The sequence below is a fragment of the Arvicanthis niloticus genome, chromosome 2, assembly GCF_011762505.2.
Source record: "Arvicanthis niloticus isolate mArvNil1 chromosome 2, mArvNil1.pat.X, whole genome shotgun sequence".
In the NCBI taxonomy this organism is placed as follows: domain Eukaryota; kingdom Metazoa; phylum Chordata; class Mammalia; order Rodentia; family Muridae; genus Arvicanthis; species Arvicanthis niloticus.
In genome coordinates this window covers 118,541,167-118,560,773 of record NC_047659.1, presented here as the reverse complement: position 1 = coordinate 118,560,773, position 19,607 = coordinate 118,541,167, and the positions used below count along the sequence as shown (strand labels likewise).

The 19,607-nt window shown below is 42.3% G+C and overlaps 1 protein-coding gene and 1 non-coding gene across 2 annotated transcripts; one reads left to right on the top strand and one right to left on the bottom strand.

Moving 5' to 3' along the window:
* Positions 1–2,860: 2,860 nt before the first annotated feature.
* LOC117704756 (small nucleolar RNA SNORA48) lies at positions 2,861–3,008 on the top strand. Its single transcript, XR_004606289.1, has one exon. It is a non-coding gene; the product is annotated as a small nucleolar RNA SNORA48 (small nucleolar RNA).
* A 2,697-nt stretch (positions 3,009–5,705) lies between these two features.
* Positions 5,706–17,681, bottom strand: LOC117704591 (cystatin-13). The gene is made up of 4 exons (XM_034496796.2): positions 17,564–17,681; positions 13,008–13,359; positions 8,523–8,636; positions 5,706–5,840 (listed from the first exon to the last, which is right to left on the bottom strand). The coding sequence occupies exons 2-4, from the start codon at positions 13,233–13,235 to the stop codon at positions 5,757–5,759; spliced, it is 426 nt and encodes a 141-aa protein (XP_034352687.1). The 5' UTR covers positions 13,236–13,359; positions 17,564–17,681; the 3' UTR covers positions 5,706–5,756.
* Between the last annotated feature and the right edge of the window lie 1,926 nt (positions 17,682–19,607).

The following is a 19,607-nucleotide window of genomic DNA, read 5'->3' as shown; positions in this document are numbered from 1 at the left end:
TGTTGAGTGGTCCCATGCTATGGTCACACACAACCATAGCCTGTCTCCTTCCTGGAAGTCGAACCCATTTTTTTTCTTTGCTTTGCCCTGGATATATATGATACCCATCTTCTGTTTTTTACTGTCAGATACTGTCAGCTATGTGACAAGAGCCATTTTCAGCCACCATCTGCGGTGTGAATGTGGTCTACTGAACCACAATCAACCTCCTCTGTTTAAACTTTGCTGATAGCTACTTTCAAAATGCAAGAGTAGCACTGAGTTATTGGGAAAGAGATCCCCTGGCCCCCCAAACACCCAAATAGTTCTTTTTGTTTTGTTTTCCTTTGGAAATAATGTGCCAAATACTAGTTCAGAATGCCCAGTTATGGTCTTTGTAGCTTCTGATGTATCAGCACACTTCAGTGATTCACAGTAGCTGCATCCTCTAGGGATCTGTGAGCATGAGCATGCAGGCTCTTTCATGAACCTTGGTCTCCACAGAAAGCAGATCTGGGAACACCTTCACCCAGAAGAGAGAAGTGCTCCATTGTTCAAAATAAGAACCATGGTCTTTCTTCTCTAGCATCTCAGCAGATATACTCATCCTATGATAAGAACACTAAATGGCCAAAACCAGCAAATTCCCTAGTCTTGACGCCCTATCAGTGGGGAAGTGCAAGAAAGAGCTTCAAGTTCTGAGGATTAGCCAACCTGGAAAAAGTGGTAAGGGAAGAGGAAAAGCTTTTTAGAGAGCTGGCAAACTGAAAAGATGGAGCCTGTGACCAACAAAGACCACTTGTCTGGAAGTTGTGGGTAAAAGATTTGCATAGGAAATCAGCAAAAATGGCTCAGCAGGTAAACACTCTTGCTGCCAATCCTGATGACCCAAGTTCGATTCCTTTGGTGGAAGAACAAGCAAATTCCCCCCAAGTTGTCCTCTGAGGCATATCAAAGTGTTCATGCTCATGCATGGCTCTCACACACATAGTAAATAAACAAACAGACAATCAAGGAATCCAAAACAACATACAGGGTGTCTAAAAGATGTGTCAGAAAGGCTGCCTGGCAGCAGGGTAGCTAGAAACTCCTGGAGTTTCTATCTACTCTCTGTTACCAAGCCAGAACTGCTATCTCTAGGATGTTCTGAGTTCTGTGAACCTGAAGGGGGAAAAAAAGGGCTGATTAGAATGTCTCAGGTCCTCGAATCTTTGTAGTTCCTTTTCCGGGAATGGCTGATTCTGTGGTTAATTGTTTGGAAAGAAAAGGCCTCTTTTCAGTGGAGAAGGAGGAAGACAGCAAAGAGATACTTTCCCAGGAGATGGATAATGAAAAGCTACTTTTCCAAGGTGGACAGGAAGATAGAAGCAACTTTCCCAAGGGCATAACAGGAAACATTCTCTGAAGAGGAGGTTTCCGTTCTTGGGGTAGCTTCAGTCAGATGTATCTTTTCCAATAAAGCCTGCTGGAAACCAACAATATATAACACAACTGACTGGCTTTCAGCATGATTAACTTTTAAAGTCAGCTGAAAGCATGTAGCCTAGAGTGTTTGCTCATCTCTCCTTGTTAGCAGCCTGTCCTTTTCAGGTTCAGAACTCATTCTATCTCCATTCTCCCACACCCACATAAATATTTACCCAAGACTTAGAACAACACCTAGGTCACATTTAAAGAGATATTTGAATGGCACTCTCCTGGAGACAATAAGTGTTTTAGTCCCAATGACATGAAACAGGATTCCTCCATAGTCCCATGATCCTTATGATTACAAACCAGATGATATTTTGAACAAGGTCATAGCAAGACAATTAGTTAATTTGAAATAAGTTCTCTGAAAATAGCTCATCTTTCAAAATAGGCCATTTATGTTAATGCCATTAAAAATGGGCATTAAGGGATTAGGGACATGACTCAATTGGTAAGTGGCTTGCCTTGAAAGCATGAGAATCCATGTTTGTATCCCCAGCCAGGCATGGTGGCACATGCCTATGATCCTAACCATGGGAAGACAGAGACAAGATTCCTGAAGCTCACAAGCCAGCAATGTGTTGGCAAATTTGTGAGCTCTGGGTTCAGTAGAAACCTTGTCTCAAAAAAACAAGGTGGAACATGATAGAAGACAACCCACAACAACCTCTGGCTTCCTTAGGCATGTATACATATAGGTGTATCACATAACAAGACATACATGTGCATATACCACATATCTTTCATATATACAAATAGGAATTCATGTCAAATTAGAACACAAATAGGTAGTGGAACTGTAAAAGCACTGAGTTTAGCTAACCCAAATACAGTATACCATCTGTACACATGGAGATGGTGTGTTGTAGCTCAGGAGAAAAAAAAATAGATGAGAGAAATTGAACTGAGAGATGGGGCTCCATTTTCTGGGACTGAGGTCACCGCTATGCAAAACTGAGTAATACACTGAAGACTGTCAGGTATGTGTGCTTCCCTTCTGTGAGGGTCAAAGGTCATTCCTCCTCCAGCACCACTTCCATGGCCCTGTGCATACAGCTTGAGAAGAAGCACTACAACGCTGTGGGCCCTGCAGGTTGGGTTTAACAGACTGAGTTTTCCCTACAGAAAATTATGGATGATGCTGCAATAATTTTTCCAAAGGCCTGTGACTGCCTCTCTGAAGGGAGATTAACCATAGTCTCCCTCAGTGCTCTATCTTATCAGTATTATTCTTACCAGATAATAGGAGAGCCAACAGGAACATCAGCCTACCTTTGTCTAGGACCAACCAGAAGTTAAGACCTGCTGACAAACATTCAAAGATTTGGGCTCCCAAGACCTGTGTCCCCTGCTCAGTGAGGAAACCCACCAGATGTCTATGTATATGCTCACAGATATAAAAATGTGCACAAACCTCTGACAATGGGCAAAGAAACACCTTGTTGGTGGTGTTGGTCTGATATCAGTCAGGGGCAGCCCATATGGCTATCCTTTGTTGATCCTAGCTTGATACCTGCCTGGCTTTGTGACCAAAGCTGTTTTAAGCCTAGGACACATAAAAAATCAAATAAAATCAAATTCAGGTAGCACATCTCATGGGGAGGAAGACAGACCATGGGTGCACAGAGCCTTACCTACCACCACGCTCAGCACAGCGTGAGAGATGGAAGACAGACAGAGACCTGTGGATCACCATGCCATCCATAGACCTTCCCTCCACAGACCTGCCTTCTGGTGCACTGTAGACACCCACTTACCAGAGGAGAGTGTCACACAGGAGCCCACCAGCCTGCCAGCCCATGTGGCCAGCCTAAAGCAAGAGCCACCACAATGTATATGTGGTGGACAGATGGGAAAGAAAGAGAAGTGGAACAGCTGGAGCATTATCAAGAGAGGTGAACTGGAGACTCAAGGGTGGAGAGGAGTAGCCTATTGTAAGTGATCAACTCTGACACCTGGACCTCTGCTGAGCTCCCAGCACAAGATGCTACTGAGGGCTATGTCTGGGTCCTTGACTATAAAGCAGGAGGGATCTATGTCAATGTCTGTGGTTCATATTGTCACTTGGGAACACGAGGATATATCTGATTGAGGCAGCCATAGGGGACCATGTGTATGTCCAAGGCCTGTGCACAACTGGCCTCACCCCTCACTGGCTGTGGTGCTCTGGAGAGCTGGCCCCACCTCTTACAAGTGATAGCACTCAGGAGAATGGGCCCTGGGCAACACAGGGAACTGGCCCTGATGATGAAGGCACTGGTGAGTCATTGCTAAGGGTGTGAGAATGGGGAGAGTTGGTCCAGCCCCTCAAAGGCTGCAGCACTTGATAAAGTGGGACTCAAGCCTTGAGTGGAAAGCACAGTGGAGCTGGCTCTGGAGGCATGGCTGAGGGTGAGCTGGCCCTGAGAGCATGAGTGCAGAAGAACTGACCCTGCCTTCTGCCAATAATGCTGGGTGGCCTAGCCAGAACAGTGCTGGAGAGCTCACACTGCTGGTTCAGATAAGGGAAAGCCACCGTGCTACCAGCCCAGGATTGAGGGTTCTGAATTGGCCTGCCCCAAAATCAATATCATCTGCAAATGGTTGGGACATGTGAAAGGACAGGTCCTATTGTTCCAAAGCTGCAGGGTCTTCATGACACAGGACAACATCAGGATAACCTGGAGGAGTCCTAGTGAGGATCTTATATTGATGGTGTCACAGAAGCCAAAGATCTGAAACCAGAGAAATGGCCCATGCGATGAACATTTGCAAGTGAAGATACTGGGATGCAAGCTGTGACACACTACAGCTTCCATGATGAGATGTTGTCTATGTTTTGTTTTTGTTTATTTGTTTCTGTATTTTTATTTAGGGGGCAGATTGCAAGGGTGAATATGAGGGGATGGGAAGGTGAATGGTACTGGAGTGCATGATGTAAAACAATGAATCAATAAAAAAAAAATTTTTTAAGTGTTTACAAAGGATACACTGTGGGACCTACTGTCACACTCTACAACTTCCACAATGGATAGTTTTTCTTTTGAAGGAGAGGTTACAAGGACAGAGGGTGGTTATGAAGGGATGAGGAGATGAGAGAGATTAAGGTGCATGATGTGAAATTCACAAAGAATCAATGTAAAGTTAGAGGGGGGGGAGAAAAGAAAGCAAAACAAAACAAAAGAAATGTGCACAGCAGTAGGAAGGAGGTGAGACCATGAAGAAGCGATAAGGAGCGGTAGAGACAGCCTGATCTCAGAGCAGGGAGCCTAATTCTACAAGAATTCCTCTGCCAGAGTCTCACACCCTGTTCCCAACCACCTCAGAACTGGGATCAGGAAAAGTGCCATTACATTTAACCCTTCAGCACAGCCAGGCACCTGGTCAAAGGAGGCAAAGGTGAATTATGTCTGCTGTCTGACCCCATAGCAGGATTCCATGGTGGTAACCTCACCCACCACACACAGAAGGGAGGGGGGCAATTTTAGTGGATGCTGCTCGCCAGGAGCAACGTGTCACCTTAGTTGTCTCTCTAAGCTCCAGAAAGACGTTGGGGGCAACGAAGGCTATCTGCTGTCTGCACCTGTAGATCTAGACCAGTCATCGTCACAAATGAGTCGCAAGCCTGCTGTGGTCTTCTGGTTGATCTCAACAAAGCTGTCTGCCCCATATTTATTTGTAAGTAGAGAATACACCACTCAATCAGAAAACCATTGGAGAGTTCTTTGTGAATATTACCAGATTGTGACTTGAGCCACTCAGGACCAAACAGAACTTGGAGGCTAAGGAACTATGATGCAAAACAGCAACTGTCTCTCTCCATCTTCCCAAGCCCTTACTTAAGACAATAAAGCCTATTAGCCTGCTGTGAGCTAAGTAGGAACTGCCTTTCTCAGGAAACAACCAGAAACGGTAATGAAGACATGGATGACAGCCAAGGTGATAATGCAACTGGCAGGTGCCTTTCTAGTGCTTTGCTAATTCCATGCATACTATGTGAACTTCATGAGTGAAGAAGGGACTCTATAGAGCCACTGTGGATGGTGGAAGTTATTTGTGCTTGGAGATTTGTTAGGCTAGAAGTAATGTCCATTTATTGTCTGCAGATTCCCTTTCCTCAGCAATGATGGAACCACCTAGAGAAGGCTACCAAGCCCCAGAAAATAGTATCTCACCTCTCAGCACTAGTTCCAAGGAACACACACACACACACACACACACACACGCACGCACTTAATAAAGTCACCAGGTTAGCTGTGTTGGTCCATTATCTTACAAGCATCTTTATGCATTTAAAAGAAAAGCAAGCGTGGTGTACTGGATGCTTATTAGATATCTTTGCATTGCTTCTTCAGCATTTTAAGTTCAAACTTCCATGGTTTGGAGCTAACAATAAAAATGCAAAACACCATCTGAAAGAAACATAAAAGACAGTTACTTAGGGAACTGTGGAGAAGGCATAGTAAAGTGTCTAAATTTGGATCCCCAGCACCCATGTAAAAAAGCTAGACATAGTTACACATTTATAACCCAAGCACAGCAGGAGCAGAGACAAGCAGATCCTAGAGATCAGTGGCCAGCCAGTGTACTAATCAATGAGCTCAATGTTAGAACTTATCTCAAAAGATAGGTTAAAGAATGGTATTCATGTACATTTGTCCACAAAAATATCTATTATGCACATGCATACATAGGTACACATACATGCAGACACACACAAGCACAAACACACACACTCAGAGAGAGAGAGACAGAGAGAAAGAGAAGACAGAAAAAGTTTTAGTATGAAAGAATAGGAGAAAATCCCATAATTCCCTACTTCCAGGTCCCAGGATTTGACTTACGAGAACTAAGAGAGTGAATCGATTATACCTACTGCAGTACATGTATGGCCAACCTTGAATCTTCAGGCAGAGGAGCCACCCTTCCTCACAGAATCAGTCTGAATCCAGAAACTGATCAGTCTTACAAATCCATCTCCCTCTACAGCCCACTTTCCTGTGGTCCATAAAGGCCAACTGCTGTGCCTGGTTCCCTGTTGATCCTGCCCCATGGAATCAATAAAACAAGAATAGCACAGAGCCCTGTGATTCTCAGAAGAAGAAGTAGAAAATCTGTCCAGACACCAAGCAGAACAGCCTTCAGGTGGAAAATCACACTGAGATACATGACCTGGTCTCAGAATCCTGAAGGGGTGGGGCTCCGGGCTCGTAAGGGGTGGGGCTCCGGGCTCGTAAGGGGTGGGGCTCCGGGCTCATGGTGGACAATGAGCACTTTTGTTTTACTAGCTCTGTCCTAAAAATTCATATAACTCAGAATAAAATGTAAAGCTGACATACTTCTATGATATCAATATGACATAAATGACAGCCTCAAGCAGAGGAGACAAAGAAATTGCACCAAAATATGCACAGTACACAGCAGTTTAAAAAGAAAAGCGATTTACATGAAGCGTCTGGAAGGAAGAATTGGACATTCATCAACGGTTCCAGGAGAGCATAACAACACTTCTATCCCTAATGTATTTCATGAGAATATGGTTTTAGAAAACACTGACAGGGTTGGGGATTTAGCTCAGTGGTAGAACGCTTGCCTAGCAAGCGCAAGGCCCTGGGTTCAGTCCTCAGCTCTGAAAAAAAAATTGATATACACTTACAGAACATAATTCCTTTACACAGCATAAATTGACATATAAAATGTCTTTGCTTATTAGACATTAGTGCTGATCCCATTGTGACAGGCTGGCCCCTATGAACTTATCTGGGCACAAAGCCTGGTAACACTAGTGCATAACTATCATGACCTTTATCCATGACAGGACAGAAGACTGAACATGGGGAAGTATGTTGGACATGCAGACTCATTCAGGCAGCCAGCCCCACAGACTCCCTGGTCTTCCATACAACAGCAGGCTTAACAGAGTCAGATAAGATGATTTTTTTCCTGACATTTCCTGCATCAAGAATGTCTATGAGATGGTCAGGACCTGCTCTCCATTGGCTCAGACCCTCCTAGTACATAGCACTCCTAGTACAACTTGGAGCAGGGTATCGACCAAGATGGCCACTACCTAGAACTAATAGCAGAGTCTACTTATCTCTTCTTTAAGATGGTAGTGTTGCAGAGATGTCTCAGTGGGTAAAGTGCTTGCTGAATAAGTATGAGAATCTGAATTTATATTTCTAGCACCATGGAAAACAACATCACAAAGCTATGACCTCAGCACTGTGTGAGAACATAGACACACCTATCCTGAGGGCTTCCTGGCCAGCCCATCTAGTCCAAATGGATCTTCAGTGAAAGACAATGTTTCCAAGATGTAAAATAAAGAACAGTAGAGGAAGACACCCAGCATTAACCTCTGGCATGCACAAGTACATGCATGTGCACACACAGACACACACACACACAGAGAGAGAGAGAGAGAGAGAGAGAAATAATAATAATAATAATAATAATAATAATAATAATAATAATAATAGAAATTAAAGTGGTAGATTGCCTTAGGATCATCTCTCTGGTTTTAGCAAGGACAGATCCATATGCCAGGACACCCCTTAGTCCTGGAAAAAGAACAGGACAGAGTTTTGCTCTATGACTTTGTGCCAGAGAAGCCCCAAAGAGATTAAATGAAAGTTGAGTAGCTCCAGCTTTATCAGCCAATCCTCTGTTTAGTACTACATGTGTGAATGTGACTAGCCCATTGTCTGGGACATTCCTGCCAGTACATACCATAGGAGCAGAATGGTTGCCCAGAAGAACCCTGGGTCCAGAATGCAAAATAGCAATAGATAATGAATTGGCTTTGATTTAAGCCTACTTTTATGTATCGTGTATACATATCTTTATGTGTACTTATGTCTGTGTCTCTCTGGGTGCATGTACGTATATGTATGTATATGTCTTATAGAATGGGGTAGGATGAGGTCAATGATAGATAATAGAAACAACATCTCAGGTTTGCAATCTGGCTACCACAGTCTCAAATGAGCAAAGCTGAAATAAGAAACTAGCAAATGTGTTGTAAGTGTCCGATTAACGTTCTCTATCACATAGGTGGGACCAGGGCAATTTTCTCTATGTCAACCACATACCTTTTTCATTTTAGGATCATGTTGAAACAAGCAGTTTTCATCGTCTCCTGAAATTTTCTTGCACATTGTTCGGGCAATGTTTACTTCAAGGTAATACTCCAGACTGTCTGTGATCTGTCAATGAGTCATGTAAGTTAAATCTCATAGAAGAAAACAGGACCAAATATCCCCTCTGATGAACCAATATGCCATTGGCTATTTAGGGCTAGAAAATATATCTGCTCTTCCTCCGTGCTACATCTCCTGGCAAAAGGTTTGAGATTATTTGAGAGAATTCTTAACTTGACATCTGTCTATCTTCTCTCTCACAATTGTTTCATTTATTGACACCATTTATTATTACTGTGTGTATATATGTATATGTTATATGTACATGTGAACATGCACTGAAAGGCCACAATCAATCAATGTCCATGTCTTCTTGGATCACTCTCACAGAACCTGGAACTCCTTGATTTTGCTAAGCTATGTGGCAAATTAGCTCAGGGATCTTCCTATGCCTGCCCACTGCCCCAAGTGCTGGGATTGCAGATATGCACTGAAATGCCTAACACCTGAGTAGATTCTGTAGCCCAAACTCAGGCACTCATGTATTTGCAGCCACCATTTTACTGACTGAGTCATCTCCCTAACTCCTGGATTTTTAATTTTATACTAATAATGAGTATCCCCAGAATAAAACAAGAAAATTATATACCAAGAGCATTTTCCAATAAAAATTAACCATTTATTTATTGTACCTTGAGATTAGGTCACCTGTGAAGAGAAGGTATTAAATTTTCGAGCTTTTTAGAGCTCCACATTCACAGATAGCAGGATTCTTCTAACTATATCCTACCATAGTGGAGTTCAGAAGGACAAAAAAAAGACAGAAGATCGAGTGTGCAGCCTCAAGATCTTTAAGAACAAATCAGTGTCCGAGCAAATTGCCAGTGAGCTTAGCAAGATCAGTGAGCTCCAAGTTTGGGGAGAGTGATCAATGAGAAGAGCAGCACTGACCTGTAGCCGACCAGTAAGCACTCACACAGGCACCCACATGCTCAGAACAACAACAACAACAATAACAATAACGTCAGAGAGAGAAATTAGTCAGACGCCGAACATAAGAATTCTCCTTGTGGCATAAAATCCTTTCTTAGGGCCACGTCTTCATACTCTCATATAAGGGATTAAATTTCCAAAGCATGTTTTTAGAAGGACATATTCAAATGATAGCACATATCTTTCTCAGAGGCAACTATGAGAGAGCCCAGGCACTGACATACCAAGTGAGAGAATAAAGAATTCTACAGTTGTTAGGGGCACAGAGGGCCCTGTACCCACAGAGAAGCACTCAGAGACCTAGGAATATTGATTATGCAGGGGTGTCCCCTCAATGAAGGAGATAAAAATCAAATGTCTGAATTCCAGAAAGCTGAGAATGGATTTTGTTAATGACTCCAGTGACCATTTTGCTCTCTGTGGAGGAAGACCTCACCCACATTTTACTTCAGAGGAAGACCTCACCCAAATCCCCCAGAATGATTATTCCAGACTCTCCTCTGCCTTAGAGGAGATGTCACATATACTTTATGGCCTGCTGACCTCTATGTTATCATTCAAAGACCACACTAGATTCTAGGCCTTTAAACATGAAACCCACACTCAGGATCACAAGTACTTTGTAAACACTTATTTGCAGTCATGACTTAAGCTTTATTGTGCACCTGGAATGGAATTGATTGTTGCCTGGAAACCTTTTCCCAAATTGTACTGTGTTTTAAATATACTGATAATGAGCATTACCCAAAGTCTGTTCCAGGTTGATGAAGTAAATCTGCACACAACTTCATTCTTATCTCTTCAAGGGCTCCTTCCCTGTCTGGATACCTGCAGGAACCCTCTCAAACAATGACTTCAACCACTACTGAACGCTTCAGCCTCTGCTGTACTCATCGTTCAAAAGCCTAGAGGCATTTTTATGATGAGACTTCTGGTAACTGACTCTTACTTTTAAAAGTGTAGACATACCTAGTGTTCAGTTGATCAATAAATTCATGATAGGTGGAGGAAGGATTCTCAAACAAAACACAAAATCCAAACAACATACAGAAAGAAAAAGCTAAGTGCTGTATGTTTTCAAAAGTCTACAAACTGTATAAGCAAAATTAAACTGCAAACAATACAAGTGCAGCCATATACATACATGTATATGTGGGTATATGGCACATTTTTTCATGGTATTAGAAAATACAAAAGGATATATTTTCATATCCATCAAACAGACAAACATCTAAAAGACAAGAGAGTTCCACTGATATGATGAATGGCAAGAGTCATACCGGCAGCATTGGTAGGAACCTGAATTTATTTAGTCCACAGCCTAAGTGAGGCCCTGTGTTCAATGTCCAGCATGACAAATAAAACTTGAAAAGAATAGATTGGTGTGGACAGATGGGAGTGGGGGTGTAGGGGGGCACATTCTCATAGAAGCAAGAGGAGGGAGGATGGGATAGGGGGTTTCAGGGCAGGGGGGAATGGGGTAAGGGAATAAAATCTGAAATGTAAATATAATATCCAATAAAAAAAGAGAATAGATTGAGTAGTAGCATTCAGGGGCAATTTGCTATTATTTACAAATTTACCCTCTAACCAAAGAATTCAAACTCAGAGTATTGACTATGATGAATGGAATGGCATCTTCATTGTTCTATGCTTTCTATTAACAAACCTACTGATCTGCTAGAATATAAGCAAAAAAATCATGGTAATTCAATATATATATTCACACACAGTACAGCACATGTGTGTGTGAATTTCTGTGACATTATGAGTGCCAAAACAAACAAAATACAGTATGATTTCATGAATACAAAATACATTCAATTGGACCAGTGAGATAGCTCCATGGGTAAAACCACCTACCACCAAGCTTGAAAACCTGAGTTTGGTTCTTAGAATCTACATGGTGGAAGAAGAGGACTGACTCCGACATTGTTCTCCTTCCTCCATCCCCCTCCCGCTCTGCCTCTCTCATATATTTCTTTCTGTCTCACATACAGAGAGGGGTGGAGAGGGATAGAGGGAGTAGAGGGAGGGAGGGGAGAGGGAGAGGGAGAGAGAGGGGGGAGAGAGAGAGAGAGAGGGAGAGAGAGAGAGAGAGAGAAAGAGAGAGAGAGAGAGAATTTTGACTTTTTCCATAATCTGTGTATATGGAAAGAAAATATCTGGAAGGAGAGAACAAACTACTTTCTACTTTAGCGGTACTCTCAGAAGTAAGCAAACCGGAAATGCAAGAAACAGTTTTCTTTCATTTTTATTGTGTGTGTATGTGCATAAGCGTGGATATGATACTATGTATTGGTGGCACAAAATATCTAAATTTGAAATGTCAAAGCAAGTTTTCTATTGAGTGTGTATTGCTTTCACACCACCATAATTTAAGAACTCATCGATTAAATTATGATAATTTAGAGAACGTCTGTGCTTCTAAGTTGAAAATAATCGTAAGCAGTGTCAGTTCACTCAGCCACTGACCAGTCATGAGCCTAACGTATATTCCCAATTGTTCAGCAAAGAGACATGGGGCTTCCTACATGCTGAGGCAGCTCCTCACTGCTTTTCCAGACTCCTCTGACTTTGTACCTTTCAGGTCCCTCATTTTCCCTTTTGCTGGACTCTTCCCCATTATGGAGCATGAATGAGAAGTTGTCCACCCTATCCAGTCTCTCAAAGTCATGCCCTGATTACAATCACAAGGATCTAGATTTATGTCTTGACTCCCTTACTTACCAGCTATACAACACTGTACACTTTCCATGCCTCGGTTTGCTCTCTATAGCACAGAATAGCTCCTACCTAGAACTGTGCAAGCTGAATGAGTGAGCCATGACAAAAGGCCAATCAACATGAAGCAATTGTTCTAGTTGACCCAAAGTAGTTCCAGGCTGCTGTACAAGCTCGTGTGCACTGGCACTCAACACTGCACAAAACCTATAGATACTCTTTCTGAGCTCTGACCTATGCTTTAAATTTTTTTTATTTATCTTTATTTTCTGTGTATGATTGTTTAGTACACATATATGCATATATGGGTACCATGAACATGCCTGGGGACTTCAGAAACTAGAAAGAGGTGTCAGATCCCCTAGAACTGGAGTTACAAAAAGTTGTGAGCCACCATATGGATGATGGTAACCAATCCTGGGTTATCTACAAGAACAGAAAGTGCTCTTAACTGTTGGGCTATCTCTCTATCCCCTGACCTAGAGTTTTAGTGTTACTATAACCAATTTTGTAACCAATGTAGCTGTTTCTTCTACATCTCAGACTAATAAATAGCAAAATTCAATTACTCTTCACTTCTAAAACGAAGTGGTATGTTGTAGACAAAGACATCTTATGGGCTTGTTTCCATTCCTATGTAGTAACTATCCCTCAACACTAGTCTCTGCCCCCAACAGAAAACTAGAGGATAAAGGAGCAAGGAGCAGACAGCATACCCACCTGCTCCTGAGATTTTAGGATATCCACCACCTTGAAGTTGTATTGGTCATTGCTGGCCTTGTTATACTCTTTCATGGCATACCAGAGTGCATGCTGCACATAGACATAGGATTTGGGGATGTCTTCGAATGACCTCACAATCTTTGGTGAACTCCAGGCTTCAACTCTTCTAGATACAATCTGCATTGTGATCACCAGGAACAGCACGGTCTGTAAGAATCTGGCCATGGTGCTTCAATCAAGGAAGGTACCAAGTTCCTTTTTTCTTTCCAGAGCTGGTATAGACGTAGCCAGCAAGGCCCCTGCTTCCTCTGCAGGTCAATGGATCCTTTCTCTCCAACTCCTGATACTGCTGTGGGTTACAAGGGAGGAAAGTCTGTTGACATCATTATGATATTGTACTATATTGAGAAATGCATATTTGATTTTCATCCCCATTTGTGCAATTAGAACCCTAGGTGTCCCTGAGTGATAACATGAGAAAGGAGCGTCTACACATTCCATGGCAAACCCTTCTCAGGTATGCATAAGTTACTCTAGGTGAGCCCTGTGGCAACAAAAAGGTGGAGCTCATTGTCAGACGAACCAAGTAAGATGGACCTTGCTGTTCATCTTTGACCTTGAGGGAATGAAGACTGAATTAATCAGCAGTAGTTAATGATTTTATCAATTGTGTACCTGTCTCAATGCATTAAAAGAGCTTCCAGATTGGTGAAGACTTGGGGCAGGGATGTGGATGAATGAAACTCCCCCCCCCAAAAAAAAACCTTTTTTGCTATGCATAACTCTTCAGCGAGCTGCTCATCTGTTCCTTAACAGCTATCCATGCTAAGACGTTGGGGGTGGGGGGAGGAAATTTGATTGCAACTAGAATTAAGGTGGGGAATCTTTACCCGGTAGACAGGTCATGATTCTCTCATCTCTGAGTGGATCAGTACCCTTTAATGCTGGAGCAGGTTAGGTTTTTCAGGAGTGACTTTGTACCTTTGTGTCACTTGCTCTTCCACCATGCTATGATACAGTGCAGACACCCTCACCATGGACCCTCAAATGTGTACTTTAAACCACAAACCTCAGATCCTCCTTAACCTCTATTGTTTTCAATTTATGATATTCAGTCATAACAAGAAATGGAATAAGATATCAAACCTGGCAGAGGTTGCAGGGACCTTCCTTTCATAGCCAAGTTCAAAAAACAAAAAGTGTGAGCTACCCCAGGAACTTTCCACTTGTGATTGACATCTAAAGTGGGTGGTCTTATGAAAGCAAGTCAAATTTCTGTTGTCTTAGGCTGGTGCCAGGTAATGTTGCAATTTAACTGAATCACTGGGTGTTCATTTGATGCTAGAAGGAATTGGAATATTTCTTGGAGATCTCACACATGGGGTTCTAGGGGTAATTTGTTAATTAAATAAAAGTATCTGGCTAGTCCCAGAGATGTCCCCCACCAATTTTCCTGGAGACCTGGGATGGGGGAGCTTCAAGGAGTCTATGAGAGTGACCCTAGCTGAGATTCCTACAAGTAGGAGACATAGAGACTGAAGTGGCCACCTCCTGTAGCAAGGCAGGACTTCCAGTGGAAAGAAGGGACATCAGCCTACCCACAAAACCTTCAACCCCAAATCTGCCCTGCCTACAAGATTTGTAGGGATAAAGATGGAGCACAGACTGAGGGAATGGCCAACCTATGACTGGCCGAACTTGGACTCATCCCATGGGAGAGAGCCAACCCCTGGACTCTATTAATGAGTTATTAAGCATAACTCTGCTATGCTTGCAGATGGAAACTTAGCATAACTGTCTCCTGAAAAGCTTCCTTTAGCAGCTAATTGAAATAAATGTAAAGACCTATAGCCAAACATCAGGCCAAGTCTTGTGGAAGAATGAGGATAGAATTGGGGAAGCTGGGGGTGGGGGGTGGGGCGTCAAGGGCACCACAAGAAGACTTACAGTGTCAACTAACCTAGTCCCATGAGGGCTCACAGAGACTGAACCACCAATCAAAGAACATGGAGGGACTGGATGTAGGCCCTCCACACATTAGTAGCATATGCAGTTTGGTCTTCATGTGAGTCCCCTAACAATTAGAGTGGGGGCTATCTCTTACTCTGTTGCCTGTCATTGGATCCCCCTTCCCCTACCTGTACTTCATGGTTGGGCCTCAGTGGGAGGGGATGTGCTTAGCCTTGCTGGGACTAGATATCCCAGGGTAGTAACTAAGGGTAGCTTCCCCTTCTCTGAGGAAAAGGGGAGGAGGTAGTGGAGAGGGGAGAGTTTTGTAAGGGCAGGACTGGGAGAAGAGGACTGGGAAAAGAAACTGGAATGTAGTGTGAATAAAATAATATTATGAAAAAGTGCACACTGCAACCAGAATCTTACAATTTCTCTCTCTCCTCCAAAAAAAAAAAAAAAAGTTAATAAAAAACTTTACTATTACAATTCAATCCATTTCCCCATGTCAATTATTTGTTTCCTGGGAAAATTTATACTTCTATGTTCTTGCCCACCCCAATCCCCATCCCCCCAGCCCCCATCACCTCTCCTTTTCTTTTTTGGTGGAGTAAATTTCCTTGTTCTCAAGGTCACAATGAAAAACGATGTCTGATCCTTATGCACTGACATCATGAAACGCCCTTTCTCAGCAAGAATATGGTTTCAAAGTTTTTAATTTTTCAGGCACGGATGTGGTAACCCCCACCTGAGATTTCACACAGCTTCAAGAACTGCATCCTTAGAATCTCTCTCATGGCCTTGATGGCTTATTAGAGCTCAGATCTCACTCTCCGGAGGCTCATCAGGCCCTGAGCCTCTTCTGTCATTTACTTACTGTCATCTTCCCTGGGTGCAGTCTCCTTTACAAAGGAGAAAATGGGGCTTATTAAGAAGCCAAGAAAATGCATAAGGCTACTTGGTGGAGGCTTCCAGGCCTAACCACTACTGGTCCCACATTGTTAACCTACCTCAATCTAGGAGACATGCGCACATTAAGTCTCAGCCAGGAATACACATTTGTTTTGAAGGATACCCAGTTGTACCAGAGAAGAGAAACTGAGTTAAAATTTCTAAGATCTGGACACACTAGTTAAAGCATATAGAGTATAGACCACAAGCAAACAAACACCTTAAGAGACACTTCAGAATTTTTAAGAAGTGGAGAGACTATATTTAGGTTGGGCATAGCATTTGATGACAAAACTAGGAGACATCCAACATCCATCAGGCATTAAAGATGAATGTGATACATACAACCAGCATATTTCTGAGGTCATTTAGCCGTTCTCTGATAACATCATTCTGGCCCCATGTATCCTCTCCATAGGTAATGCCAATCAACTCATGCTGTAGGCTCTCTCAAGTGAATAATATTAGTTAACAATAAAATAATAATTAAATAATTAAACCTTTAAGACAATAATCAATAATCAATAATCAAGTGTAGCATTCTACCTCACTCTGGTTTGAGTTGTACACAAACAACTGTAGTTCAAATGTATTAATGGAAAATTCCAGAAATAAGTAACTCATGAATTCAAAGTCATTTTATTGTAGAACACTACACAGTTGCTCTATTTTATTGGTATCTCTTATTCATCCTTGCATATAATTTATGAATTAAACTTTATCATGTTGTGTCTATATAAGAGAAGGAACAATATATATGACATTGATACTACTTACAATGCAGGCATTCACTGTAGAGAAAAAGGTCAAAAACAAAAACAAACCCCTATATTTTAACAACCAAGCTACAACTATTTTGACCCTGCTTGTGACTTAAGATGTCTTATAAAAACATCTGAACATAATTCTCAATGACCTTCAGCATCTGACATAGATGAATAATCTCAAGAAAGACAAGTTGTTTTGTAAAATGTATTGCTTAATAAGATAGTGAGATGCCCACCTATCTATCTGTATTTGCATCTCACACAAATGGTCAATAAGACCAAGGAAGTGGCCCTCAAATACCATAAAACTTTTACATCCTATCAGCCATGCACTTTCCTCTTTGTGGTCTCATCTGCGACCCACTTGTAACATATCTCAATAAGCTTTCTTTCTATTTGTGTCCTTGGTAAGTTTTGTTTACTAACATCCACTGGCCTTGTCTACTCCATCTTGAGCAGCACTGACTGACTGATCATCTTAGAATATTGTTCCCACAAGTGAGTAAAACTGGTTTACTGACACACCACTTGCTCAAATCTCCACTGTGATCCTAGTAACCTACCATCAGAATGAAGTTGAGGCAGCAGGAGGCACAAAATGTAATCCCATGTTCCAGGCAACATGGTCTCTCCACCTCCACCTCACCTGCCCCGTGTCTTAAGCATCTTAACAAGCCCCATTAATCGCCTTGTGTCTTATTTGGTGTGTTAAAGGAGAATCTGAACCAACTGTTCAGTACACGATTCCGTTTTCTAATCTCTGGATTACTTTCCTGGTCCTTGAACACCACCCTGAGCACTCTCCTTTGTACCATGTGTAAACCAACTTCTCAGACATGTTGCTAGTCTCTGGGCCTTAAAGTGGCTACTCTATCCCACAGAAGGTACCTTTAACTGTAGTGAAGACTAAGATTAAATGGCCTCTAGCCCCAGGTTGCTCTTGGCCACCGGCACACTCAGGTCATGCTCCTGCTCCCAGATAGGCATCTGTTGGGGTTTGAGCCTCAGGTGCTTCTGCCCTCTGACTTCACTCCCCTACCAAGTGGTCATACCTGCATCCCCTTTGTGAGGTAAGCTAGCTGCCTACTCTGATGCTGCTCTAGCCTGGATACCTCAGACAGGTCCTAGCAGCCTTTTCCTTACTGCTCTTGTGTTGTGTGGCACTATTTAGGGGTTATATGGGAAAAAAATGCATACCATCCCAGATAGGAAACCAAAAGCAAACTAATGTAAAAACACTGCCAAAGATCAACTTGGTGAGGCAGTGAATTTTACTGGGGTTACTTGCATAAATATAGGTGAGGGCTTACTCACAGGCTTCATCAGTTTTTGTTGGTCTTTTTGATGATAGCTATCTGTGATGGTTTGAATATGCTTAGCCCATTGGAAGTGGCACTATAAGGAGGTGTGGCTTTTTTGGAGTAGGTGTGTCCTTGTTGGAGAAAGTTCATCACTGTGGGGGTGGGCTTTGAAGTCCTATACTCAAGCTCTGCCCAGTTCAGAAAAAGAAAAAACCCTCCTGGCTTCCTTGGGATCAAGATGTAGAACTCTCTGCTTGCTCCTCCAGCACAATGTCTGCCTGCACTCTGCCATGCTCCCTGTCATGATGATAATGGACTGAACCTCTGAAAAAGTAAGCTAACTTCAATTAAATGCTGTCCTTTATAAGAGTTGCCTTGGTGATGGTGTCTCTTTATAGCATTGGGAACCTTAACTAAGATACTAGCCTAACTGATGGACATGAAGCAAATTATAAGGATGTGATAAATATATGACACAGTTTTTGATCTCTATATTAAAGAGCTATTATTGACTGACTTAAAAGCTTTATCACTATTGACTGGTTTTTATAGTGCTGAAAGTTTCTACGCACTCTTCCAAAAGAGAAAAGTAATCACTTGTCTTATCTAGTTGTGAACCCTGCACACTGAGGTAATGACTGCCTGGCAAGATATTCCACTGGTACAATAGTGACACAAATGTTAAGGAGTAAATAAGCATTTTCTGGTTGGATTTAAAAACCACTCTACAAGATGGAGTTTATGCCTGGTACCATTAATTGGGTCAAAGACTCATGGCTGGCTAGGTTATATCCTGCTAAATTGTCATAGTATTAAACTACTCCCCATTTTCTTATCTTTATACCCACAGATTAATACATTTCTCAACCCTCACCAGAGATGCTCCATTTATTGGTAGATGGTTGATTGTCTTAGTTAGGGTTTCTATTGCTGTGATGAAACACCATGACCAAAATGCAAGCTGAGAAGGAAAAGAGTTTATTCGGCTTCAATATCACTGTTTATCACAAAAGAAAGTCAGTACTGAAATTCAAAATGGTCAGGAAAGTGGAAGCAGGAGCTGATGTACACATTGACGTGTAGTGCTTATGGGCTTGCTCCCCATATCTTATTCAGCTTGCTTTCTTATAGAACTCAGGATCACCAGACCAGGGATGGGACCACCTACAATGGGCTAGGCCCTCCTCCATCAATCACTAATTAAGAAAATATCTTATAGGCCTGTCTAAATCCTCATCTTATCGGAGGCATTTTTTTAATTGAGGGTCCCTTCTCTCAGATGACTCTAACTTGTACTGGGTTGACGTAAAACCATCCAGCACAGTGATTAATACAGCAACCCACAACTGATTAACGCAGAGAATAAGAGTGTACTCAGTCTAGATGAAATATCTGACTTATACCCCTACTCCAAAAGCTTAGGAGTCACTGGAAAGAGGAAGTAGATAACTATGGTGAATCCGTGTTTTCCAAGCATGATGGCACTGTTTCACATTTGAGCTCACAGAGGCTGTTGATACATGTACACACAAGATCAAGCTCCCCCCAAATCCCAGCATGGGTTTTCATGAAGCCCCACTCCTACCTGAAGAGCTACTGGCAATTGATGGCTACCAGAGGACAATCAATTT